General features: G+C 51.5%; 1 protein-coding gene across 2 annotated transcripts in view; it reads left to right on the top strand.

Annotated features, from left to right (window-relative positions):
• The window catches only part of EPHB1 (EPH receptor B1), a 43,457-nt gene continuing 17,199 nt past the window's right edge, over window positions 580-26,837 (top strand). Inside the window, exons 1-3 of one of the 2 annotated variants that reach the window (XM_021394352.1) lie at window positions 580-1,333; window positions 17,849-17,913; window positions 19,499-20,180. In XM_021394352.1, coding sequence (XP_021250027.1) covers window positions 1,228-1,333; window positions 17,849-17,913; window positions 19,499-20,180 — 853 coding nt within the window. In that variant the 5' untranslated portion in view covers window positions 580-1,227. The remainder of the gene's footprint in view (window positions 1,334-17,848; window positions 17,914-19,498; window positions 20,181-26,837) is intronic. The other variant, XM_021394351.1, reaches the window with a different exon arrangement.

Here is a 26,837-nt window from a genome sequence, read left to right on the forward strand (position 1 = left end):
GGCGGCGATGGCTGCGGATCTGGTGGTGCTGCTCTGCCTGGCCGCCGCCGCGGCCGCCGTGGAAGGTGAGGCGTGGGGCGAGCGGTCGGGGGCGGGAGGCGGCCCCAGGATGGACCGGGGTGGGGGGCGGCGGAGCTGTGCTGCTGCGAGATCCCCCCGGAACCGCGGGTCCCACGGAGAGGCTCCGTGCCGCGCCCGGTGCGTTGCGTTTCGGGGAGGAGAAGCGGCCCGCGCCGTGCTGCGGGGCTGCGGCGGTGCGGTGCGCGGGGAGCCCCGGCCGTTCCCCCTTCCCACCTGTTGAGCACCGCGGGTGCGCCCCGGGCCTCCCGCACCCCGAACTCTTTGTTACTCGGGTGGCAAACGTCGGCCCTTCCCGGAGCTTTGCACGTCGGCCCGGAGACCGTCGCGCTGTGCCGTTTTCTCTCCCGCCGGGTGATGCTCTCGGTTTGCATCGCTGCGGGCTGGAGCAGCGCGCCCCGCGGCCGCTCGCGTGCCGCCTGGACCCGGACTGACCGCGCTCAACGCGCGGCGACGGCTGTGCTGGGCGAGCTGCGCGCATCTCAGGTACAGGGAGTGCCGAGGTGCCCGCGGGTCACGGAGAGCCCCTGCGTGCAGCTGCTGCTTCGCCCGGCAGAGCGAGCCGGCAGCTGGCGTAGGTTTGCTTGCGCGCCCGGGTGGCACCGGGTTTGGGAGCGGGGTGATGCCCCGGAGCCGTCCCCGTAGCCCCTGCATCTCCGATTGACCTCTCCCTTTCTTTGGCTCGGGTCGCGCGTTTGCTGCTCTCGTCATTCGCTTTCCACCGCTTCTGCCCGATGCTGCGGTGCGTGGGGCAAGTGTTCCCCCCGCCGCCTCCGCGGGGCTGTTCCTGCTGCCGTGCCCGGGGCTGAACCGGGGATGTATTTCCAGAGGTGTTGCGGGTCCCGGGCTTTCTGTGCTACCAAAATCCATCCCTTTCCTTTTGTACTTTTTCTGTTTTTCAATTTGCGCAATCTGGAAAAGAAAACCCAAGGGGAAGAAGAACCTGGGCGCCGGCACAAGGAGCGCGCCCAGATCCACCAGCCTGGAGGGAGAGCATTTTGTTAAGTCATGGGAACGGGCCCTCACCCGCAGATGCCTGCGCTGCTTTTTTTTGACTAATTGCTGGTATCACTGACTCATTATTCCTTGTCTCAGTCGCCTTCCTGTTTCCCGCGTGCTTCAAGGCTCGGGGACGTAGGCGAAGGGAGGATGAAGTTTCGGCATTCCTGGGCGGTCCTCTGCTGCTTCCCGCAGCAAACCCATCTCTCTGGCACCGCAGCTGCGGCTGAATTCCATCTTGTTTCTCCTCCTGAAGGTGAAGGTCTTCATTTGTTTTCTTTTCTTTTTTTTGCCCTGCCTTTATCAAGGCTTTGAATTTCAATTTTCCTGAATGCAGCACAGCCTGCTGAAAGTTGAATAACTTACGGGGCTCTGGTGGGCTGTGAGAGAAGAAAACAAGCGCCGGTAGTGATGTAGAGATCAGAAAAGCATCGCTGGAGAGGGAAAGCCTGTGAGCTGGCTGCCATCACCAGTACTTCTGTGAGATGCTCTTGGAGCAGCTAATGCAGAGAGGAGCCCTGGAGGAGCTGTCGGAAGGCAGGCACAGGGTGCGGGCTACACTTTGGCTTCGTTCTCTCCGCAGTTGTTGCCCAGCTGAAGGCAGGAGCCCAGGCGCACGGGATGCCTCTGGAGGATGCTGCAGCGCTCTGCTCCTTCTAAACACGGTGGCACAGCAGTCGCTTAATCGCAGGGCTGAGTAAATAGCTGGGAGGGGGCAGGGGAATGCTTTCCCCCAAATATTCATTAGGATCTGAAAGTACATTTCCATTCGACCTTGCTTGCTTTCTGCAAACACTTGAGCCGTTGAGCTTGGCATGCATGAATGCTCGTGTAGGGTGAGTTGTGGAGCCCGGCTGTTCTCCGGCAGCGGTGTGGAGCGGCACGTCCTGGGCTGCAGGAAACCCGGAGCCGGTGCGGCGAGGCTGCTGCAAGTCACTTGTGCTGTGAGAGCTGGTGGCTCCCGGCCACGGCTCACTGCTGGGGCGTCTTTTGTCACTGTGCATCTTCCAGTGAGTCGGTGGAATGAGAAATGGTGAGAAAAAAGGGATGTGTGTTTGTGAGAGCCAAAGACCCAGTGCTTTGTCTATTTATTTCTCATAACTTTTGAGTTATTAAAGTGTGTTCAGCAGAGATTAACTCATTCTGCTCAATATTTATTACTGTTTCATTTTGCTGGACATTGGGACCTGTAGAGCTTTGATAAATGGTCTGAAAGATTCTGCAGTTTCGCTGTAGTGAATCGAAGAGTCCCCGTACTCTTTGCTGAAAAAGCTAATTTGTAATTTCCTATGTAATTTCCCTCCTGGCTGTCTGCTAGGGGAGTAACATCGCCTCACAATGCAGCACGGAACCTGGCCACCTGTCCCCCTTCTGACTGTCAGCCTGGCACTGTGTGAGTTCCTGCTCTCCCACTGGGTATCCAGCTCCTGGGTGCTGGGTCCCGCATGGGCAGCAGCTGCAGAGCTGTACACCCCTCCCCTGCCAAGCATCCCCAAGCCAGGTCCAGAGGGAGACCACCAGCAAGCATCGTCCCTCCTATGAATAATTGAAGAGCCTCCCTGTTGAATATTTAATTACGATAATATTTGGTTAGAGGAGATCGTTGGTTTCCTTTTGTGCAACTGAGAGCTACTGTGAGAAAACAACCCATTAAAAAAAAAAAGCTGTTGTCTGTGATCATTGATTTTTTTATTTTTTATTTTTTAACTAATCAGATACTCAGTCAAAATTAGTTAATTAGCTCAGCTCTATTAAGACTCTTTGATAGTTAATCTTGATGCTTCTAAATAATTGTAGTTTTGCCCACTAAGCCCACAGCCTGGTGTGACCTAATTGCTGTGACTGCGGTCTGTCTGTAACAAGTTGCTCTGGATCAGAGGAGATGGTGGTTCAAAAGGGGACCAGGAGAGGCTTGGATTGGATGTTGGGAGAATTTCTCCATGGAGAGGGTAGCCAAGCATTTGAGATGGACTGACCAGAGAATTGATGGAGTCCCCATCCCTGGAGGAATTTGTGGTGTGCAGGTGTGGTGCTGAGGCATGGTTGAGTGATGAGACTCAGGAGGTCTGGTTCATGGTTGGACTTGGTGATCTTGAAGGTCTTTTCTGACCTTGGTGGTTCTATGACCATGGTCTGAGGCTGCTGGTTTAGACCACAGCCCAAAGGGAAAGAACTGGATTTAGGGTTACTGTTTGCAGGGATGCTACCTCTGACATCTCCATGTCCGTTTGGGGCAAGTGGGAGACAACAGCAAGCTCTGTCCATCCAGGGGAGTGGTTTTGGATAACAGTTGTAATTTGCTTGTATTCTTTAATAAGCAGGTGGATTCCTTTCAAGGGCTTTGCAAACTAGGGGGGTGGGGGTGGGAAATGCACCTAAGTATTAAGGTTTTTTATTTATTTACTTATACATTTTGATTTGGAAATAACTATGCTGAGTAATTAAGGGCTCAGAAGGCCTCAGGTATGTGCTTGTTAGCGCAGTGAGAAAAGCATTTAATATCTGGGGAGGCATCCAGGCAGCATCGCCGGCATTCAGAGCTGATTAAGCTATAATTTATGTTGCAGCAAGGTAAAGTGGTTGCTGGGAACAGGCAAGAGGCTGTGGAAATCCTTGTTTTTAGGACATTTCCTCGCGTGCGAGCAGGGGCTTTGTCACCAATTGTGTAGGCTTTTTTCCAGAATATGGAATCCTGCTCTTCTCTCAGCCACACCGTTGACATCCCAGACGCTCAGGTTTTGGTTACTCAGACCCCACCGACTCTTCCTTGCTTTGTTTTGAGGTTTTGGTGTCCATGCCCAGCTCTATTTTGATTTCCCTCTGCCTGTGAGGAACATCCATGTAGAGCCCCACAGTGTCTCCTCGGTGCTTGGGCCTTTACCTATGGGCCGTGCCCCTCTGCCAGAAACATATATTGGGTTAGCCCCTTCCTGCTGGTGCTGAACCATCTGCTTCTCTCAGGGACTGATGTTTTACAGGGGTTTTCTTTTGTTTTTTTCATTATTTTTTTTCTGCAGTCAGCTGCTGGGCTTTGACTGGAAGCCTCCACGAACCCTAGCCACTGGGGCCGCACTGACTTATTGCCATCCTTGTGAAGGTCCTGCTAATTTGGGGATAGTTGCTTTTGGCTTAAAAGACGTCCAATTACCATGGAGGAGCTTGCTGGGTGTGAATTGTCTTCCCCTGGAAAATGAGGAACCCAGGGAAAGAAAGGTTGAAAAGGGAATGCTCCATTTGAGGTGTGCAGGGAAAGGGATTGAATGCAAGGTCTTTAGCCATGGGAGGCTGCTGGGTATTTTATATTTCCTTTTTAAGTTTCCAACTGGAACTGCTATCTGTATCTTGGGTCAGGTGAGAGGCTGAACCTTCCGGAAAAGCTGAATGCTTGGGAAGTCCTCCCTCTGTGCGAGAAGGGACTTCAGCCCCGGTGGCCTAGAGGCATCCACTGTGGACATGGGCTTGTGATCCCATTGGCCTCACAAGACCTGGGCTCTCCAATCCAGGAGATTACCTGAATCCACCTGGATTTGCTGTCTAACACAGGAGTATCTTTAGGAGACAGAGATCAGGTGAACTTGAAGCAATGACTTCAATTTTGTAAATCTTCTGAAATGGGAGGATGTGATGGAAATTAGGCATGCGGACAGAGGAGCAATGGGATATTTCCAGAGAGCTCCTTGAGGCTTCAGCTGTTCTTTTAATTTGAAACAAATGTGTTTGAAATGAACAAAACTTAGCTTTTCAAGATTACCAGAACAGCTGGCTGTGTTGTTATAAGTACTTTATACAGTGTTTTCAAGCAGGAAAAGACCTCTGTGCAGCAGCTCAGCAGAGCACTGACCATGGCTGTGTGGCTGCTCTGCCTCTCTATTAATTATTTTTGAAGCAGTGAGAGTCTTCACATCCTCCTTTCAATGCTGGAAGTCATGGGCTGCGGAGGAGCCTAAGGCCCCAGAGCCTTACCATCCCCTGAGCAAAACCCTGCGTGCCTGTGGTGAAGCTGCCCATAAGCTTTGTGCAGGTGGATAAGCTCACTGGGGAGGTTTAGGTTGGATATTAGGATGAATTCCTTCATGGAAGGCGTGATTAGGCATTGGAACAGGCTGCCCAGGGAGGTGGTGGAGTCCCCATGCCTTGAGGTATCTAAGGGGTGTGTGCACATGGTTTGGTGATGGGATTCGGTAGGTCTGGTTGGTAGTGGCCTTGGTGATCCCAAAAGTCCTTTTTGAGCTAGGTGATTCTGTGTGATGTGTGGCTTTTGCTGTCTGAGCCTTCACAGTTGCAATGAAGTTGCTGGTGCAGATCTAACTCTAATGAACTCCTCAGGCTTTTGGTGGAAGAGCTGTGGTGTGCAGTGAGCTGGCTCTTGCTGTGCCATGTGGTTGGCACAACCTTCTTCTGTGTCCAGGAGTGGATTGTCTGCTCCTACTAGCCTGGAGATGCAGGCCCTGGCCATGGTAGGCGCTTGCTGGTGGGATCTGCAAGGTCACGAGCTAGTTGTATTCTATCACTGTCTAAAAATTGGCTTTTATTATTCCTCCCTACACCACACTTGGGTTATTACCGAGGTGGGAGGCTGCTGCACTGAAAGGCCGGCTCTCTAGCCTGCTGGAGGCTACAAAAAGATGCTCATTAACTTCAGTAGTCTTCAATGGAGGCTGGAGGAAGAGGGCTCCTTTGAGGAGGCTGCTGCTGTGGGCACCCTCCTGCTCTGCCTTTGTAAGCCCTGCCCAGTCTGGAGGAGCAGCGTGCCAGGGCTGGGCTCTGTGCACAGGGCTGGCTGGCTCCTGTGCCTCCTAACAGGAATGGGAAATTTGTGCTTTTACATCTGGCTGCTTGTCAAAGCAGCTTTCTCCAAGTGTCTCGCATCCCCAAGGGATGCGTCCTTGATCTCGCATCAAAGCAGCACGCAGGTTGCGGGGCTTTGGTGCATCCTGGTAGGGAGCAACTTCTGTGACACAGTGAGCCTGTCTGTTTTTGGGCACAGAGATACTGTGTGATGGAGTGCAGGCATCCCCTGAGGATGGGGGTGTTCATGTGCCACCTCATGATGCTGCACCAGCAGCCCCAAAACTGGGATGGGTGTGCTCAGGGTGCTGGTGGTGAGCAGTCCACAAAGCATGACCAGAGCTTTCATCCTGAAGCATGTAGGGATGATGCAAGCAGTGATGTTGCTGTGAAGCGTGAAAAGAGCAAGATAACTTTAATGTTTTTTTTTCTTTTAAAATTCTTTTTTTAATTAGAGGTCTGGTAGTGGCAGGGAGAAGTCCCTTCCCATACCAGCATCTCCGATGACCGCACATCAAATGTAACGGGGACCTGCTCTACCAGGCTGTCTTGGTTGCTTCCAAAGGTAGCTTGAATCTACAGCCTGGTGGATTTTGGAGGTAGTTTGCTGCAAAGACATGTTTTTATTTATTTATTTAAAGTCTTAAAGTGTTCAGTAGAGTCTGTGATGCCTTTGAAATGCTTTAAGTATTCATAATAGGTTACCTTGAAAGCTTCCATAAGTCTTGAATGAATTGAAGTGCAAATGTTTATAATGCAACACCCACACAGATGAGGAGAGACATCTTATGAAGGCAAGAGAGTCAGAAAACAATAATAATAAAACATCTTTTATGAAGTTGGTGAGGAACTTATAAACTAGGTGAAGTTTTACAGCATATGAAGTTGATAGAAGTTGTAAACTTGAATTCCCAGGCTGGTTCTCATGTCTTGATCTTTATTACCTGAGATACCTCTGTTTTTAATAGTTTGCTTCGGCAGGGTGAGTGTGATTTTTGCCTTCCTAAATGAGTCTTGCAGTCAGACTTCCACCTATCCCAAAGTCTTCAGTCTTCCATCAAGGAAGTTTCCTTGGGATGCAGCCCAGGGACCGGCAACCCTGTTAGTGCCTGTTTGGTGTCCACATCCCCAGTGGACATTGTCCTGCTGGGGAGTGAGTGCCTGGACTCCTCCATGGGAAAGGGGATCTGGCTGCAGTTATTCCTCAGTAGGAGATATGAGATTGCTGATGTCAAATGTTCTAGCTAATCGCCAGATTATTCCCTTTAAGTTGGGAAGGTAATTAGGGATGTTTTTCAAAATAAGCTTCCCACCCTTGGATCTTCTGGGATTAATGTATGTGGGTGTGTAAATATTTAGTTTCCAATGACCTCTCTTATTTTCTCCCTCCTTTAAGCAGCGATGATAAGCAATTGAAATGAGACAGCAGTAATGCTTAGACTTTTTCCACAGCATCCCAAATATGATTGAAATTAAAGTTGACCCACAAAGGGAGAAGAAATTGGGCTGCTTCTAGTGTGATGCATGGAGCAAGCTTACAATCTTTCAAAGTAAGGGTTCTGTCCTGCAGTTGTTGGTGTACCTCCTTCCTGGTAGAGCATCTGCAGTCAGAGGAGAAGGCCATTGTGAGCACTGATGGGGGCCTGCTGGGGACTAAGGGGTTGGTCCTCTCCTGGGCACCATGCTCCTGGAGTGGTGCTTGGTTGAAACTTCTGCCTGGAGTGAGTGGTGGCTTGGAGCTCCCGGCTTGCCTCCACACATAGGGCTCTCCTAACATCCATGTGATTCAGGCTGTTTGCAATGAGGTGTTCTCATGTCTGGATTCCAAACACTTCTGTTTTGCAGCTTGTTTTGATGTTTGCTGCGCTTTTGTAAACTTGAGAAGACGAGTGAAAGGAAGATGAAATCAAAAGCAAAAGCGAAGTTAGGCACAATCGAGTGCCCTGGGGAACTGCAGGTTAAAGGGATGGCTGAAGCTAATCATGCACACAACTCTCTTAGCAGCTGAAATCCTGGGAGTTGCCCAGGGCCCTTTCTGCGGCCAGTAGGGGGATCAGAATTCACCTTTCTGATCGGTTTGGGTGGAAACTAGGTGAAATGCCAGCCCTGGTGTGGCACCAGCAAGCCGCTCGCAATGTGCAGGATGGGTCTGCATGCCCTGCCTGTTGCTCATGCAAATTCCCCAGCACCTGTGGGGCTTTGGTCTTGCACCATGCGATGCCCACAAGGTTTCCAGGATGGTATGTGTGCCTCAGTGCTCCCTCTGACAAGGGTTTTTTATTGCAGCAGCAACCTGGGGCTGTTGCTCGACTGCCTTGGCCTTTTCTTAGCGATTTTGTCTGTAATTAGTAACTTTGGTCTTTTTGTTTCCTTGACTGTGCTCTGGAAAGCCTTCAGGAGTTGTTCAAGAGGAAAGGGGCTGGGGAGCGTGTAGCTTTGTGTGTTGTTATTATTATTATTATATATTATTATAATTAAAACATATTTTTAGCAGCTGAAACCCAAGCCCGTCTGGGTATTTATACAGCAAGATGTTTTGGATGAGGAATAGGCCAAGACAGTCACGTGGCCGGGGCCAACGTGAAACAAAAGAATCCATTTATTATCCAGGCAGGAAATTTGTTCTTCTGGATGCTGTAGCTGCAGACATAATGATTTCATTTCCTTTGGTTCGCCCAGATTAATGGCTTGTGCTCCTTTGTTTGCGTGCCTGTGTTATTTCTGCAATGCGGTGCCCCCCAGCCTGTGCCTGCACGTGTGAGTGCTGTGTCCTCTGTTTGGGGGATTGCAGGGCTCTTTGGGGTGCAGGGTGTGGGGCAGGAGCTCGCTGGGGCTCCTGGTGCCATGGGACCCATCTGCATGGTGACCCCATGGCAGGTCTGCCTTGAGGGCTGAGCTGTTGGGTTGGAAATAGTGGTTCTTCCAAACTGGTGGCGAATGGAGATTTTTTTATAGGCAGATCAGATAGTGAGAAGAGCTTGTATGGTCAGCCTATGGAGCACGTCCTCTCCTTGACCCATGCTCGTGGGTGTGCTCTTGGAAATCTCCACCTTGACACACCCAAAGTATCGGAAAGAGCTGTGTTTCTGCTCCTCAGGGGCAAGGATGAGGCGTGGGGATGCAGTCGTGGTTCACTCTGGTGGGGGTCTCTGCCATTGCTGGGTCCTTCTGAGCATCTCCTGCCTATGGGTCCTAGTGGGGAGCTGCTGGTGCTGCTGCAGGCTCTGTCAGAGCCACGGGCTGCTTTTTGATGCGGACACTACAAGATTAGCAGCAGCTTTAATTGCTCCCTCTTGCTTTTTGAGTGTTTGCCTTTTGAAAGCAATGTGACAGGCAAACAATGCCTCTGCATTGTTATCGCTCGAGCAGTCTTCATGGAGGTTTGGCACAGAGCTTTTCATTTACTGTTGGAAGCGCAGTTGCACTGTTGCTCTGGATTTATCCAGGGTGACCCAGTGGGGTTTGTGCGCTAGCGTGCATGGAGCTGGAGTAGGGTGTGTAGTTGGCAAAGGCTTGGGAGGAATCCCACTGCCTTTGTGCCCAGCTCTTCCTTCATCCTCCCTTTGATGTTTGTGCCATCTGCCTTAAATAGAGGTGGAGAGAGGTTCTGCCACCCTCCTGGAGGAGGTTTCCCCCATTGATAGCCCTCATGGCCTCGGTTCTCTGGGGAGCTTTGAGGTTGCATGGGGCTGCCATGGGCACATCTGCCCACCCTCTGTCCCACCCAGGCCTCTGCAGGGTTGCCCAGGTGACAGCATCTATGAGGATGTGACAGCTCCGTCGTGCAGACGGTGATGAACAGTAATGAGGCCCAGAGCACAATGTGCACTTACGGTGATTTATTTCAGCAAGGAAACCACAATCAGGGAGGATGGGTCAGTGTCATCAGCAGGAGAGGTGGTATGGAGATGAGCTTATGGAGAAATTTATCATCAGCTGACACTGCTTTAAAAATGAGTGGAGGCAGCATTGCGTAAAACAGCCATACCATGCTAGTCCCCTTGCCAGGACCTGGTGGGATTTCAACCCAAGTGGTGGCAGTGTCCCTGTGACTGGAGTGGAGGCTGCTTCCTCCTCCCCCATATAGGGAAGCCCTGTGGAAGCAGCACCTGCACATTTCCTTGCGGCTGTCCCCATCGCAGCATCCTCTTGGTTCCCTGCAGTTGCAGTGGGATGGGCTGCAAGGTCCCCAGGGGACATCGGTTTGGGAGGATTTGGGTTTTCCTGCCCCTCTGGTGCTGGCTTGGAAATGCTGTGTGCAGAAGCTCCGCTTTGCAATCACATTGTTTCCTGCAGAAATGTTGGGGCCAGCAGTTGGCCACTGGTGATGGCTGTGCAGGGGGAAAGGGGAGTGTCCTAGCAAAGAAAATGGGAGGGGGGGAGAGAAATACCCGTCCCCAGCACGCCTTGGCCTGGCTCCCGGCACGCAGATGGCTCTCCTCCTGCCTGCTCTGCTCCATCGTTTTCCCAGCTTGTGCTTGTGCAGGCAGCTGGGCTGGGTGCAGGAGTGTGTGTGGCCAGCTGGGAGCCAAGTGTGCCTCCTTTGGTGTCCTCCTCATCTCCCCAGGCCAGCAGCGCAATGCCTGGTACTAGCAGCATTGCATAAGCCTTGCATTTGAAGTCTCTCTCCTTCCTCTTGGAATATATGTGGCTTTGATTGCAATGTGCTGATGTCTCATTCAGGCTGTTTTTCCATTTAAGTGTGTGTCCACCCGAGATGAATGCACCCTCTGCTCTGCCCCTGTGCTGCTCTTACAGAGGGACGAGTGAGCACTGGCCATGCCCATCGCTGATCATGGAGCCAGCCCTTTCCCATAGCTTGCTTTCCTGCAAGCCCCTATAACTGCAGAGATGGTAGGTGAGCATTTTGCCCTCTACCCAGGCCCTGTGTCCCCCCAGGGGCTGTTAATACACCTCCTGTCCCCACAGCACAGCACAAGGCAGTGTAGTGCTGACAGTCATCTGGAAATGTTGGCCAACGTGTTGGATTATTTACTCCGTAGAGCATCTGTTGCACACGCGTACCTAGAGACTGCTCAGAGTGATAGTAACATGTTTGGGAGAGGATGTGGGATGGTGATGGAGTGCAGGCGCTGTTTTGAACAGATCTGAAAGGTGGGGGGGGGGGGGGGAGAAGCTGATGACATGTGGCTTTTAAATAGGCTCTGCTCACACCCTCGGGTGTGGTGGGCAGGGGGAAGGAGTAGCAAATAGCTGGTGCAGGATTTCCCTCCCTCTTCTGACCTCAAGCTGGTGTTAGTTTGGTGTTGCTGCCAAGATAGCTGAGGTCCTAGCTGCATCCTTGTTTTGGATGGGTGAAGGGAGGTCGCTCGGTAGCCTGGAGTCAACGACCCACACTCCTTTGACATTTGAGCACCCCATCGTGTTTGTTGCTCCCCCAGAATCCCTTTGATATTTTTAAAGTTAGAACCAGTAAATGGGAGCAGGTGATGCCAGGTACATCGCTTGTAGTGAGGGCTTGCTGGCAGCATGGCTGGCACTGCACCTTTAGGGCTCAGTGATGCACATTTTGGTGGCACACTTGAAGCTTTTCTGGAGAGCACAGCCCAAAACAGTGACTTATCCCAAATCTCCATGGCCATGAGGGCACGTAGGGAATTGCGGGATAAATGTTTTGATTTTTGAGAGCTTCCACTTAGTGTGATCATGGAATACCTCCAATTAAGACGGGGAGGGGAAGGGGCACAGGGACAGATCTGGCACATTGGTTCAGTGAAGTTGATTGCAGCTGTGTCCCTGTGCTCGTGGCCATGGGGGCTGTCTTTGGAAGCAGGAGCAGTGCCATCCTAGGATGCTGTGCTGGGGGAATCACCCTGCAGTCCTGCGAGTGAGGTGTGAGGACAGCATGTCCTTCTAATTTATCCTAACGTATGTAATGATGGGTGCTGTTGATGTCTGTGGCTGTTCTGTCTTCTCAGCTGTCTACTTAGAGGATAACACTTCCAAGGGAATCCCAGTTGTTCAGGAGAATGCATCTACCAGACCCATTAGGCTCCTATGCCCCTTGTGCATGAAATCTCCACCTTGCTCCTATTTTCCTTCTCTCTGGGGTTCCCTGTTTTCTTACAGCATGGACAGAAGTCAGTTTGCTCTTCCCGTGCAGAAAACTGTGCTTGGGCGAGCTTACTTGCTCCCCTCCGCACTGCCTGGAGCACCCTGTGGGCAGCTGAAGCCGGTACGTCACTTTTGGGGAGCAGAAAAGACAGGCTTGTTGAGTCTGGGATCAAAGTGCTGTGATTGCTGCACAAGGGTTTGGAAAGCACTCCTCCAGCCCTGTGCAGGGAGAAGATGGAGAGGCTGCAGGCTGCGTGTTCCGAGTGCTGCGTCCCTGGTGCACCGTGCTTTGCCTGCAGCTACTTGCTGCCATTAATCAGACCGCAGCAGCCCCTGTTGCTGATTTATCATCTCAAACCAGTGAAAAGCAGCAGCTTGATCACTTCCCCCTGAGAGCCCAGCAAAGGCTTTGGGCAGAGCAGTCAGTGAGGCCGGTTCAAGAGAGCTGGCACGAAGGCTCCCTGACATTTGGCTCGTCCTTGTCTCCTGCAGGATGCTGTGCTCCTGCTTGGGCATGAGTGAGCTGGGTGCTGGGTACCAGTTGCTTTGGGGCTATGCATGCCCCAGCCAGCTGGTCTGCACCCAGGAACTCCAATGGTGTGCATGAGGCTGCTGCACCCAGCTCCTGGTGTGGCACGGGATGGGTGCCCTCTGGCTTCTGGCCGTCAGCTGTATCCTCTTGGGGGGGTACTGGTGTGGATGGAGAAGAGGTTTGGGCTTAGCTCTGCCTTGGCACAGAGCTCTCCAGAGGCAGGACCACATGTGCCCCGAAGCTGTGCAGGAAGCTGGCGTGTTTCTCATGGGACATCTGCTGCAAGCCTCCCCCAGAGAGCTTTGCCTCCACCACCTGTGCCCAGAAAAATCCATTCTGCAAGCCAGCCCCTCTGCATCACTGAGCTGTATCTCGCAGTGGTGGGTGCTTCTTCTAGGGCAGTCCTACAGCTTTTGGGAGCCCCTGCCCATCCCGGGACAGCTGAGTTCCTCTTCCACACCTTCTGGAGAAGGAAACAAGTGGCTGCCAAGCTTGACATATGGTGATTTTTTTGGGGCAGTCTGGTGGAGTTCAGTGATGCTTGTTGGCAGCTCAGCCTCAAGAAAGCAGAGATGACAATTTAAATGCATAGTGACATCGTTCCGGAAGATGTCTTCCTGAAAGATAGCCTTGTCATTTTATAGTGCTGAATCGCTCCTCTGGTGCTAGAGTGGTGGAAAAGCTGAGCTCTTGAGATGCCTGGATCTATCCTGGTGCTCATGGCATTCACCGAAGCGCTGTATCAGCCTGTGGTGCTTTTTGGGTTGCAGAACACATCTGTGATTACCTACAAATACTTCCATGAGGTCCTATGGTGTGAGCTATATTCTGTGCATCTAGTGTGCACGTTCTGTGCATCTGCAGCCTGGGAGTAACTGTGAGCTTTGTGGTATTGGAAACCTGCTTCATCTTTGTGGGAACATCTGAGCTCTGTGTCTGGAGCACATTGAATTGCCTGTAACATGCTGTTTTGAGGCCTCCCATGGCCTCTTGATGTCTTGTGCGAGCTCAGTGGATTAAAACTTGTTCCCAAATTTCATAAAATAGGTTTATAATTTGGAAAACAAGGTATTGAAAGCACTATCTTCTTTCTCTTATCTTTGTATTTGATTTGGTCCCCTTTGTCTTTTTTCACCTGATGCATGCCTTTTTTTGTAATTTTCTGCTGTTTCCTTCCTTCTCTCTTATCTCTCCCTCTGCAGTTCTCTCCCTGTTTCTCTGTGTTCTTCACTTCCTCTCCCTGCCTTGTGCAATCTATTTGCAGGCAGGTTGTCTCTTTGATTTACTGTATCTCTCCTTGGGATTATGATGAATGGTTTGTATGGCTGTGGCTGAGGTGGCCATTTGCACGGGGTCAAGCACCTTCAGAGCAGGAAAATCATGTGAAGGTGCATGTGGGACCTCGACGCTACCAGCCCCACTGCTTCTGCCCCACCGATCCATGGGCAGAAGGGGGGCAATGGGATGGGTGGGTGGGTGGTGGAGTTCAAGGTCCAGTGTGAGCCACCCACCAGATCCCACTGAAGAGGGGCTCCTTCCTATTCTGTGTTGAGCTGCCATAGGGCAATTGTTCTATCTTTAAAGAACGTGAAAAAGATCTCTTCTCAAGGAAAACCTTGCTATGGAGTGGGAAATGATGCTGAGAGCATTTGCGTTGTCACGAAGTCAATGCCTGCTTGCATACGCAGCTGCTGGGATGTCCTGCTGTCTCACTGTCCAAGTTGGATGCATGTTGGTAAATGGGACTTGATCATGGTGGGGAACCTTTACATTGCCTCTTGATTTTCTGGCTTCTCCAGTCTGTGCTAGGCACTGATGGAGGGCTCCTTGCCTGTACTTCTGTGTCCTGATACTGTGGGTTGGCTGCGTGTGTATGTACCCATACATTCCCAAAAATGTGGGCAGGTATTTTTTTGGGGGCCCTTCTAGTTGCATCAACCAGTGTATTCCAGTGTAGTGCATCCTGATACAGATAGTGTTTGCTTCTTGTAATCAAAGTGCTTCATCCAGAGGTCCCAGAGGAGGGCTTGATGCAGCCCATCATGATGTAGCACAGCACCTGTGTATGTATCTGCTTTCCATCCCCAAGTGTTGCTTTTTGACCACTATAGATCTACAGGTGGTGTTGGCACAGCTGAGACTCTTCATGAAGCTGCTCCTCTTGGAAAGGTTTGTCACAAAGCTATGAGGTGTCGGTGTTCCCGTTCACAGTGATGGGCAGGGAAGCATCCTGCTGACTTGTTTTTGTTGTTTAGTGCGTCCTCTGCGATCTGAACTTGGTTTGTTATTCTGGCGATAATCCTTCATAATGAATCTGCGGGAGATTGATGGGGATAGCTCGTTATGCACTTCCAGAGCAGTTTCACTGTAATTCTGTAGCAGCAAAATGCACCATTAAAGGCAGAGAGCCATGGGAATGATGGGACATAATTAGTTGTTGCTGTAATATTTTTGATTGAAAGTGTATAGATACTGCAAGTGGCTCTTTCAGAATCTGGGGCTCTTAAGGAATGTGAAGAGAAGCAGTGCTTCTCCAGTGGGAGCAGGCGATCCTGCTCTTCTGCTACTTACCTCTCTGGCACCAGCATTGAAATGGGAGAGTCCTGTGTTGAGGTCCAGATGTGTGCAGAGCAGCTTGCACATCTGGCTTGCTCCTGCTTTGCTTTTGCTTGGTGGGAAGTATGGGATATGCGGAAACTTCTTGCACCCTTGGAGCATCATGGCCAGGAGCAGGGGCTGCCACGGGTGTGGGGAGTGACCCAAAATGATCTGGGTGACCTTCTGGTGTGGGTTTGAGCTCCAGGTCTCAGTGCATGGGGGACAGAGGGAACTGAATTCAAGCAATACCCATGGCACTTGCAGGACTCCTTTCGCACTGGCATTAAGAAGCTTAATCTGAGCCGTGAGCAGGTCAGGAGAGGCAATGTTAGCTGTGATGTGGCTACAGGAAGGCGGAGCTGTGGCACTGTCTCCATCAGTGTTAGCTGGTGCTGGTCTTTGCAGTAAAGCTTCTAGGTATATATTCATGTTGCTCCATTTTGTAGTGCCACCAGCTTGGGGCAGACCATCCCCAGTGCCAGCCTTGGGCTGATTGTGCTGATGCTCTCAGAGGAAGGGGTGCAGAGAGAAAGCTACTACCTGCTCTGTTTGGGAGCAGAACTGCATCCCTGAGCACCCCTGAAAGGTGCTGCAGGAAGGGACAGCCCCCAAGCATTGCCATGCTCTGCAGCCTACCTGCTCCCTGCTCTCACCCCAAATTTCTTATTCCCCCGTTGTTTGAGTGATGCTCCTCCAGGCCCACTTTGGACACCACTTTAGTCCCTGCCTGCTGGGGACACCCTGGTGCTGCTGCAGATGGACCCGCTCCATGCAGTGAGGATGTTCCTGCATGCTAATTGCTGGCATCTTTACTTGTTACGAGTGTAATTGTGAGTAGATGTTTGTTTTTGTATTGATAATTAGGGACTGGAACAGATGGTGGAGGCTTAGTTTAAAGTAATGTGTCCATTAAAGAAAATCTACTGTATACAGCGCAAGATTCTTCACTTGGAGAGAGCTCTGCTTTCCACAACAAAGCTCAGCTTCTCCCTAACGAGGGCTTTGGCTAGACATGAAAACTCATGTCTCTGCCCACTGACACCTCTTTGAGCCTACACATTTAGCTTCTTCCCAAGACACTGCTCGGACCAGGCAGCCCTGGAGCATCCCACTTGGCTGAGGAGCAGGCAGTGTTTCAGTGGGCTTGGTGCATCAGATGGCCCTGTTCAGCTGCAGCAGGCTACTTCTGGCCCCACAGTACAGGAGAGACCTGGACCTACTGGAGGGAGTCCAACAGATGGCCACCAAGATTCTGACAGGACTGGAGGCAGCGCTTGTGTGCCATGTGGCTGACAGCGCAGGCACAGGTATCCAGAGAGATGGTGGAGCCTCCTCCTTGGAGATCTTCAAAAGCTTCTGGAGGGGAAATTTAGGGTGCATGTTAGGAAGAAGTTCTTTATTCAGAGAGTGGTGGGGCACTGGCACTGCTGCCTGCAGAAGTGTGAGTGCCCTATTCCTGGAGGTGCTCAGGGCCAGGCTGGATGGGGCCCTGGGCAGCCTGAGCTGGTGGGGGCAGCCAGCCCACGGCAGGGGCTGGGACTGGGTGGGCTGTAAGGCAGCTTCCAACCCAAGCTGTACTGTGATTCTATGACATGGTTCTGGGCATCCTGAGCTCTGATTGAGATAAGGTGGCACCAGCTGAACCCAGAGGTGCCTCCAGTCTCAGCTGCCTGGTGGTTGTGCGGTCAGCCTGGGGGTTTTGGTGAGGCCAAGCTTTCCCTGAGCCTCAGTGAAGGGTTTGGGGTTGTTCTCGTCATTCCTCCTCCTCCTTCCTCAGAGAATGGCATTACAGAGAACCTTAGTGGGAAGATGTGCCATCTGGAAACATGCCTAGATCGCTGAGAGAAGACAAGTAAGAGCTTTTTGGTAGGGAGGCAGCTTTTTTGACGCTGACAGGATGTGCCTCTTTTCAATGTATGTGTTCCTTTCAAGTCTCCTTGCCTCAGGAGCTGCTGTGTGCCACGTCGCGCTGTTCCTCCCAGCTTTCTTCCCAACATCCAGAGACTGTTTGGGAGTTGCAGTGGGAGGAACTGACAGGGCTGGCTTTTTGGGAGGGGACCCAGCTGTGCATCACCCTGGTGTCAAAATCCTCTTGAAGCAAGCACCCTCTGTGTTTGAAGGGCTGTAGCAAGGATTAATGAGTGCTTAATGACATGCGTGGCCATACAGCAGGGGGAGAAATAACATTTGCATGGTGTGTGGTTGGGACACAAATGGGTGCAAGCTGCTAGAGAGGGAGCTGGGAGAAGCCATGACTGAGACGTGTTGTTTGTACCAGCACGAAGCTAGGGGATGTGCTTGCTGTGGTGCTGGGCTGTGGAGTGAAGGATGGGGCCGATTCTGGGCACATTTCCTTCCCGTCTTTGCTTGAGGCACAGGAGTTGAGCAAATTAATCTGCATGTCTGCTTGCTGAAAACAAATAAATAAAACCTGGAGGATTTCTCCCATCTGTTTCTATATGTTGTTGCTCTCACTATTATTGTTGTTACTCTTTTTTTTTTTTCCCTTGTACAAGAGCAAGAAAAAAAAGCAAGGAAATGCCAGCGGTAATATTGTTGTACAGCTTTTCAGTATCTCCCACCAAACCTGCCACTGAAAGCCTCCCAGCGCGGGATCACCACTCTAGCAGGTCTCTTTCATTCCAGTGGCTGAAATCATCCTACCAAATGACAGCTGCCAAGCTCGATGTGGAACTGATCTCACTGTGGATTCGTGTAGGTGGTGATGCCACAAAGTGCAACATCCTCCTTTGTGTTCTTCCTCTTGTGTTTCCCCAGAAACCCTGATGGACACACGGACGGCAACGGCCGAGCTGGGCTGGACCGCCAACCCTCCCTCAGGGGTAAGTTATCCTGCATCCAACCGCATGCTTCCAGAGCTGGTGGGATCCGTGTGCATTGCTCCCTGCCCTGCTGCCCCATCCAGCACTTGCTCCTCCCCATCCTCCTGCTCGCGCCTCCCCTCTCCTGTACCACAAGGCTTGTAATTAGGAAACATTAGCAGGCTCAAAACAGCTTTCATACCTGGAACATCATCCATAATTGCACTCAGCAGTGCTCTTCCTGGCTATTAATGTCACTTTTATGAAGTAATGAGGAACAAAACACCCCGAGGCACTTAAAACATCTTTTTTATATAATACCAGTCTTTGAGGGATGGAAGCATAAAATAACCTGACTCACATTCCCCTGACAGAAAAAGTGATAGACAAAGACGGGTGCAGACAGGGAGGGAGCGGTGGGTGGTGGGAGTGATGGAGAGGCACCCTGGAGCCGCAGGCACGACGCTGGTTGGCTTAGCAGACTAGTTCCTGTTCTTCCCAAAAACCACAGCTGGCCAGCTGTGCTGCCAGTGGTCCCTGGGTACAGCGGTTTTGCAGCTTTGCAAGCATCCAGTATGAAATTTGGACAAACCTGAATGATGAAAGAGCTCTGCATGCAGTGAAATACCTACATGCATATAGCAATAGAAGTACAGGTGTGTAATTAAATAAGGAGTGCTTAATACCTTACTTTCCATCCTTCTGTTGGTTGAACACAATGAGCATCCCTAGGCTCTGCCCTAGGGAGGATGTGGGAACCTGTCTCCTGCCCATCCTGACCCCAGGGATGCTACAGCCTTGGTTGGGATGTCAAGCGTCCCTTGGATAGCAGCAATAAACTGTGTGTGCCTTTTGTCCCTGCTCCCCTGCCTGTCAGGGCTGGCTCTGCCCATCCTGCTGCCACTGGAGCGATGCTGGGGGGGCTGGGAGAGGTACAAGGGGAAAGGGCAAAGCCTGTAGCATTGTAGGGTTGGCTTGGTTCACCCATGAGTGCTGCCACTGTGTCACCCCCAGAAATTATGCCCGGTATCAGCATGCTGCTTAAAGATTGCCACGTGAATAATGCTGTTATGAGGAGACTGTAAACATGGATTAGTGAAAATGAATGGATTATGAGGTTGTAAATCTGTCTGTAGGACACTAATGCCATCATACACTATTCACAGTTTGCTGCTGTCCCTTAATTGAAATTGTAGCCTAGATTATATTAATACTCTTCTCTAAATCAAACCATGAATCTATATTCTCTCTCTTTGCTGTGATATGCTTTGGGAATCTTTTTTTTTTTGCCAAGGAAAACAGTTCCATTGTGCTGGGAGCCTGAGGTCAGGCACGCTCATCAGCTCCCATGCTGACTTGGTCACTGACAAAGGCACAGCCTCTTGTATTGGTTTCCTTTGTTTCTCCAACTGCCTGATCTGTCTTTCTTTCCCTTGTTACATCTTTTCATGAGGTGCTACCAGGTGACCTCCAGAGGCCTCTTCCAGTCTTAGCCATATCTTGGTTTGGGACACTCCTTTCAGGACAGCCCTGCTGCATGTGGGGTGACTGCCACCTCCACTGTCCCCCTCTCTTTCTCATGACCTCTCTTTTCTTCTTTGTGCAGTGGGAAGAAGTGAGTGGCTACGACGAGAACCTGAACACCATCCGTACGTACCAGGTGTGCAATGTCTTCGAGCCAAACCAGAACAACTGGCTCCTCACCACCTTCATCAACCGGCGCGGAGCCCATCGCATCTACACCGAGATGCGCTTCACAGTGCGGGACTGCAGCAGCCTCCCCAATGTCCCCGGCTCCTGCAAGGAGACCTTCAACCTCTACTACTACGAGACAGACTCTGTCATTGCCACCAAGAAGTCGGCCTTCTGGACGGAGGCACCCTACCTCAAAGTGGACACCATTGCTGCTGACGAGAGCTTCTCCCAGGTGGACTTTGGTGGCAGGTTGATGAAGGTGAACACGGAAGTGAGAAGTTTTGGGCCCCTGACCCGCAATGGCTTTTACCTGGCTTTCCAGGACTACGGGGCTTGCATGTCTCTGCTCTCTGTCAGGGTCTTCTTCAAGAAGTGCCCAAGCGTGGTGCAGAACTTCGCTATCTTCCCTGAGACGATGACGGGGGCAGAGAGCACCTCTCTGGTGACAGCACGGGGTACCTGCATCCCCAACGCCGAGGAGGTGGATGTACCCATCAAGCTGTACTGCAACGGGGATGGGGAGTGGATGGTACCCATAGGTCGCTGCACCTGCAAGGCTGGTTATGAGCCAGAAAACAACGTGGCTTGCAAAGGTAAGGTTGGCCTTGGTTTGCAGGGAGCTTTGTGCTTCATGAGCTTTTCTAATGTATTGTTCATACCCAAACTAACTGTTGTGAGTGATGTCAACAGCGCAGGGCTCCAGAAAGTCTTGTCACAAAGCACTTTTGTTTCAGGGGATGAAGGTAGCATGCAAGGTGTCACACTGAAGGCTATCAGGCTGCTTTCCAGGTGGTGTGGGTTTTACTCTGGTGCCCCTGATCTGCAGTCACTGATGTCCTTTTAGGGACGTGTGAGTTTTCTTCTCCTTCCCAAGTCTGAATCTATCCTCATTGCCTTTGGCTCATGGCTGTGATCTTCCTGCTGGGAGTGCAACTTTGGAGCAGAGGCTGCCATGTATTCCACACACTACTGTGACCCAGTGCACAGAAAAAATGATAGGAGTAGAGTGGAAACCTACTTGCAGTGTGTCAGGTTCAACCTACAGCCTCTCTCCAGCCAGCAGCAGTGCTTGCAGAACTCGGTACAAGTCTCTGCTGTGGCTTGCAGCGTGATGAGGACACAAGCACCCCCTCACCACCGCAGTGATTTGCAGCCTTCAAAGGGCGATGCTCGCTGGCGGAGCAGCTTTCATCTCCTCGTTATTTCCCAAGCAAGAGCCAGGCAGCCGTCACCAGCCTGAGTGCCACGCCACCGCTCTGCTTCTGGGTAGTAATTGGCATTTTTTTTTGCTGTTTTTCTGGGTTTCCCAGCCACGCTGCCGGTGTGCAGCTGCCAGGTTATAAATATGGAAGCAGCACTCGCTACTTGTCATCTCCTTTTGCAGTTCTGGTGAATATTTCCCAAATAACGTTGGAGGATTTTTTTCTATTAGCGTTACACACTGCCCTTTCCATCTCTTCTCCTCAAATGTGGTTCTGTGCCTTGCTTGGAAGCAGGGGAGAACAGAGTTTTTGCGTGAGAAGCCAACTCCATTTCAGTAGTGCTTTCTGAATGGCTTCTGGAAGAGTTGAGAGCGGGAGGGGTTGGGAGGCAGGAGTTCAAAGGCATCTTTAAAAAGGGTTTAAAAAACACAGGGTCATAGGGCTGGTTTGGTGAGGGAAGGAGTCGGACCCTGACCCCAGAATGCTCGTGGCAGCGTGTGTTGCAGGCTTGGCTGGGATGCTATTTGGGATGGCCACCACAGCCTTTTTGTGCTGGTGTGTCATTGGATAAATGAAGATGCCAAAGCTGAGACTCAAGCTATGTGGAAGCTTGCTTGTTCATTTGCCTCAGTAAGTACTCGCTGGGGGATGTGGGAGAATGCAACCAGCCTGCCAGCATTTTTCACTGTGGAAAAACTGCTTTCTTGTCACGTGAAGGATTCCAAAAACTGGGAAACAACTGTAAGTCTGCACACGTGCAATGCTCTTGAATCTCAGGCTCCTACAGGAGAGCTAGAGCATTGCACTAGGGGGTGAGGGATGTCCACATCCCACAGCATCCATGCAGCACCCCTGCATCTGAGCTAGGTGTGCAGTACCCGCTGTAAGGCTTCTGGAGAACAGGAACTGAAGGAGAAACCTCTGCAGACCTCCAAATGCTGATGACCTTGGTGTGAGGGCATGCTTGAAACTAAGGTTTCTTTGGGTGGAAATTTAGGATATTAGCAGGTCTAGGGGTGTAGAAATGTCTGGTGTGTGTTGGCCAGCAGCATCCTGAAATGCACCATTGCATTTTGTGGGTGCAGCTTCAGCAGGTGGCTTAGTAGTCCCACCATGTATATGACTGTGGCTGTCCTATTGATGGTGGTGTGTGTGCTGCTAGGCACTGATGTGACACTGTGTCTGCAGCAAGACCCCGTAACACTCCTGTCTCCAGTCATTGCTGCAGGAGGACTGGACAAGGCTGGGACGGCGAGTGAGACTTGCTGGTCTGAAGGTGCTGTGGTATGCTGGTGAAGAACAGCAAACCCATAGATCAGCCAGCCCTCCCTAGATGCCCAGTAAGACCAGTCCTAACAGCTGCCAGTTGGCCATATTCGGCTAATCATCTTACCTTGGGTTGACCTTGGGTGGCGACCCTGTCTGTAGCAGGGGATTGGAGCTGGCTGATCTTTAAGATCACTTCAAACCCTTAGCATTCTATGATTCTGTGATTCCCAGTGGCTTGCGTCCATCCTTTGACCACCTCCTTGACTCCATGTCCCTTGGAGGCCACAAGGGAAGATCTGAGCCCACTGCTGCCCTTCTCAAGTGTTGGTGGGCAGGAACTGACACGTAACAAGATCTGGGAGCAATCATTTGATGGGTTTCTTGTTGCGTTTGGGTGGTGGGGTGATGCTGGTTAGGGATGGGGGCCCACCCTTTGCCCTGGGAATCTGTGTCCTTCAGCATGGCCACTCTTTTTGGGGCCAAGTTTGGGATTGTGCCTCGTGTTGGGTGAGCGTCTCCTGTGTACAGCTCCCAGGAGGCTGCTGACATCTGCTTGAAGCCTTCGTCAACCTGAGCAGCCAAGATGAGCTGCTTAATGAGCCCAGGGGAATTGTTGCAGAAAAATCTATGGTATTTTAAGGCTGAGAAAATGGGCTTAATTCCTCGGAGAGGAGAGGAGGGGATTAAAAAAAAAAAAAGGGTTGAATTGTTGAGCTCTCTTGCCCCAGTCTCATCCCTCCTGCCCTGGGAGTGGAGGCGGTGCTGTGTGGGGCTTTGAATTGGAGCAGCTTGGTGCCACCAGGAATTCATTAATGCTGGCAGCTTACTCCCAACCCCAAGTGCAGCCAGTGTGATCTTCCTCAGAGTGTTGTGTTTTGGGGTCAGAGTGACTGGGGGCCTGGCTGACCCAGTGAGGTGGGTTTCCTAGCTGGATGGTGCGGTTCTGTCCCCAGAGCCCAGGCAGTGGCTTTCCCTGGGCACCTTGCTCCTGGCTTCTCCAAGCCTTTGGTCGATGTGGAACAGCGGCTGCTGCTGCTGCACCCCAAATGAATAATGCATCGGGCACGCTAGCCCTGGCCCCATCTGGTGGATATTGAACCATCCATCTCACTCAGCCGTGCTGCATGGCTTGGGACACAATGCATCATTGCACCACGAGGAGGTGGGAGGGGATGCAGTTCGGAGTGAGTGCTTGAGAGCTTGGGTGTGAGCATATGAGGTGCGGTTCGTGCTTCTTCCCAGAAGAGAATGAGCAAACCCTTTCTCTGCTAGTGTTTCACCCTGAAACCTAACGACGGCAAGCGGCTGGGAAGCATTGTTGTTTGGGAACAGGGCAGTGCTGGCTTCGTTTGGGAGGGGGGAGTAAAGGAAATGGGCTGAAACGGAAGCAGCTTTGTGCCAAATTTTGCATTTCTAAAAGCAGAGAGAAGAGCTGAGAGTGCGGATCTGTTGCTTCTCAGGCTTTTTTCTTTAATTTTATCCCCCTCTCTTTGTCTCCACTGCTCCCACCCCCTGGCTGTGTCGGTGCCCTGGCAGATAGGGTTGTGGAGGTGGCAGAGGGGATGTGGGTTTGTGCCATGGGCAGGTGGCCATGGGGCAGAGGACTGTCCAAAAGCCCTTTGCTCCCTTCAGATCCGTGCCCTCTGCTGGGTGGGACAGGCACAGGTGCTGCCAGCTGGGAAGGGATTTGCCGCAGGCGTTGGGGAAGAGGGTGGAAAAAATAATAATAATTAAAAAAGGTAATTTTTCCCAAGTTATGCCTTAATGAAGACATCCATTTGCAGCTGTGCTAATTTCATAAGGAAACATCCAGGAAAACTGTGTTAATTTTTTTTTTCCACCCATAATGAGCATGATGGAGATGTTAATTAGATGTTATTAGCCCAAAGGTTCTCCAGGTGTTCCCTGCCCAGTGTGGATGCCCCTTAGAGCTGGCAGGGCCGAGCCGTTGGGGCTCAGGGCAGCCCCGTGCACGTGGGCTTTTCCTCTCCTCCAACACTACCACTTATACATTTCCCCCCATTTTCACAATGAGGACTTTTGAGTGTTATATTGATTTTCAACTTAAAAGAGGCAGAAAAAGCTCACATTGATTTTTTTTTTCTTATTTTTTTTTCCCCCCAAGGATCTTTTCAAGAGCCTATTTACAAACGGGGAATAGCCCTGCCTCCCAAGCTGGCTTTGTTGCATCGTGCTCACACGTAGGCGCTGGGGCGAGCTGCAACGTGGCCCTGCGGGAGCTGGGATTGTTCTCGGGACAATGGCCGGGCAGTGAGGAAGAGCGGGGTCCAGCCCGTGTCCGGCCTTGCATTGTTCCCTGCTGATGTTTGCCAGCAGCCAGCACCTGGCCAAACTGGTGACTCATTCCTGGGAGCTTGGAAACCTTGCTGTGACTTTTTAACCTTTTATAAAACAGTTTTCTTGGAGGATGGGCAATGGGGAGATGCTGCCAGTCCCCCTGGCACTGGGGGGGAGGATAACAGCATGCTCTCAGCAGCTCAGTGGTGCTCACGAGCAGTTTTCCAGCCTGTTTGGTGCTTTTGCTTTTTCCCTATTCCTTCATTTCCCATTTCTATCTGGCAGTGGAGCCAAAGTGCCATAGGAAAGCACTATTCAGGGTTGCTTTGGCAGCCTTGCTGTTAGGGAGCTGCCTGCAGCAGGATCGGGACCTCTGTACCCATGGGGTGGATGGAAGGAGCTGGATCCGTCCCAACTGAGCAGTGGCAGGTCTGTGTGTCCTGGCAATGTAAGTGTGGCCACATGGCTTGAGCCTTCCTCCGTCCCCATCCCAGTGTGCCTCATCCATCACAGCATCAGCGCTAACGAGGAACCACTCCAGGTGTAATTAATAAGCACTTGATGTTGTCTAGAATGAGGGGCTACTGTGTAGTGTGAGCTGGATGGAGGAGGCAGTAGGCACTTAATGAGCTCCCGGCAGGAGGGAAACACTTCCTACCTGCATGGAGCTGCTTGGGGCTCCAGTGGCACTGGGGTGAAGCCACCACCACGAGGTGCTCCTGGCTCCTGCTCCTTCTCCTGTAGGGTTTGCTAGGGGTGCTGGCTTAGCCAGAGTGGGGAATTAAGGGGAAAAAAAGGTGAGAAGTTCATCAGAGCCTGTTGCAGTGCTAAATGTTGGCATTTCTTTTGGGTTGGGAACAAGTTTCTGCATCCCGGTCTGCTTTTTGTTTCTGCAACACCTTTTTCCCTTTGAGGGTCTTCCCTTTGGGGCTGGCGTTGGTAACTCGCTGCATCGATATGACAAGACCAGTGCTGCTTGTAATTAATGTGCGGCGAGCATTCAGCTCCCAGCCTGCAGCATGTGCTTGGGAAACAATGTGAATTGGGATGGTTTAAAGCAAATGGAGAGGGCTTTGTGCTTCCATGGGTTCCTCCCATGGCTGAGGACCAGGATGGCAACAAGAATGCTTTTATAGCATCTTTCATCCTCCCTTCTTTCAGGGTTTTCAGGAAGGGGGAAAAATCACCCCAACTACTCTTCCTGCAGCCTCTGCGTGCAATAAGCACGCATTGCAAAGAAGGGAAGCCATGCTCCAGAAAGGGCTCCAGAGCCCTGGAAAGGCCAAAACGTGGATTGGGTATCTGCACAAGAAGCTGGGCCAGCCCCAGAAGGGGCAAGCTCAGCCTTGGGAGGCCAGGGCAGGCAGCAGGCTCAGCCAGGGGGGTTTAGGCAAGCCTGCTGTAATTACAGGAGAGCAGTGCTAATTGGTAATGGTGATAATTAAGGGGCACGAGCTTGCAAATTACAGGAATTTGCAGAGAAGTGCAGTGATAAAAGAAACCTGAGGATGCCTGCTTGCAGAGCGGACTTTGCTCCCGTGTTGTGACAAGTGATGCTTGGCTTCCTTATAATTAAGAACAAAACCCTTACACCGACCCACCAGCATGCTTACAACAGGGGTGTGCTTGTATGAAAGCCTTCCTCCCATCCACCTCCCTCACTCTGAGTTCAGGGGGATGGTCTCTGATCTTTCCCGGAACACTTCTGCTGTCCCAAGGGGAAGGATGTGACCGCTGTGTACAGGGACAGCATGGGGAGAGTGACGTGCCAGCCCTTGGCTGTGGTGGCTTCTGTGTTGGCATTCTGGGGGTCACCTTCGGCGTCCTGAAAGTCACCTTCATGCAGTGTTTCCCTTGGTGGCCCCATGTGTCTGGCTGTGAGCAAGGGGTTGTGGTCTCTGTGTGCTTCCGTAGGAGGCCATGCATGGGATGCTGGGGACAGGGTAGCCTCCTTTGATGGGGAGGAGAAAGGGCGTTATGGGATAGCTATGTGCCCTCATCAAGCACCACTGGTGTGCCTTGGGCAGAAGGAGGGGGGAAGGTCCCCGGAATAATCAAATTGTAAAATATTGTTTTCATTTGTTCTTTTTTTATCATCTTTTAATATCTGGTGAGACCGTGTGAGCAAGAGGCCTTCATGAGTTTTGAATGACAGGTTAAAGGGCTCCAATAAAGATTAGATGGTCCACTATCTCCCAAGGAAATTGCATCAAAGTGGTTACTCCTGCTTGCTCCTATTAATTTCCTCTTTGTGGCTGCTAGGAGATGCCTCATATCCTGATGCAGTAGGCAGGGGCTAAGAGGCACTTTCCATTATCTCAATCATCGCCGTGTTTATGAGACACTTAGTGTGGCTCTGTTGTGCCTTGTGAGTGACAGCAGCCTGGTGCCACCAAAGCGTGGGCTGGGTGGGGGCTGCCTGGGTTGGATGCTGAGTTGCTACCTCTGGGAACCAAAATATGGGTGCTCCCTGCCACAGCA

This window comes from Numida meleagris, chromosome 4, assembly GCF_002078875.1.
Source record: "Numida meleagris isolate 19003 breed g44 Domestic line chromosome 4, NumMel1.0, whole genome shotgun sequence".
In the NCBI taxonomy this organism is placed as follows: Eukaryota; Metazoa; Chordata; class Aves; order Galliformes; family Numididae; genus Numida; species Numida meleagris.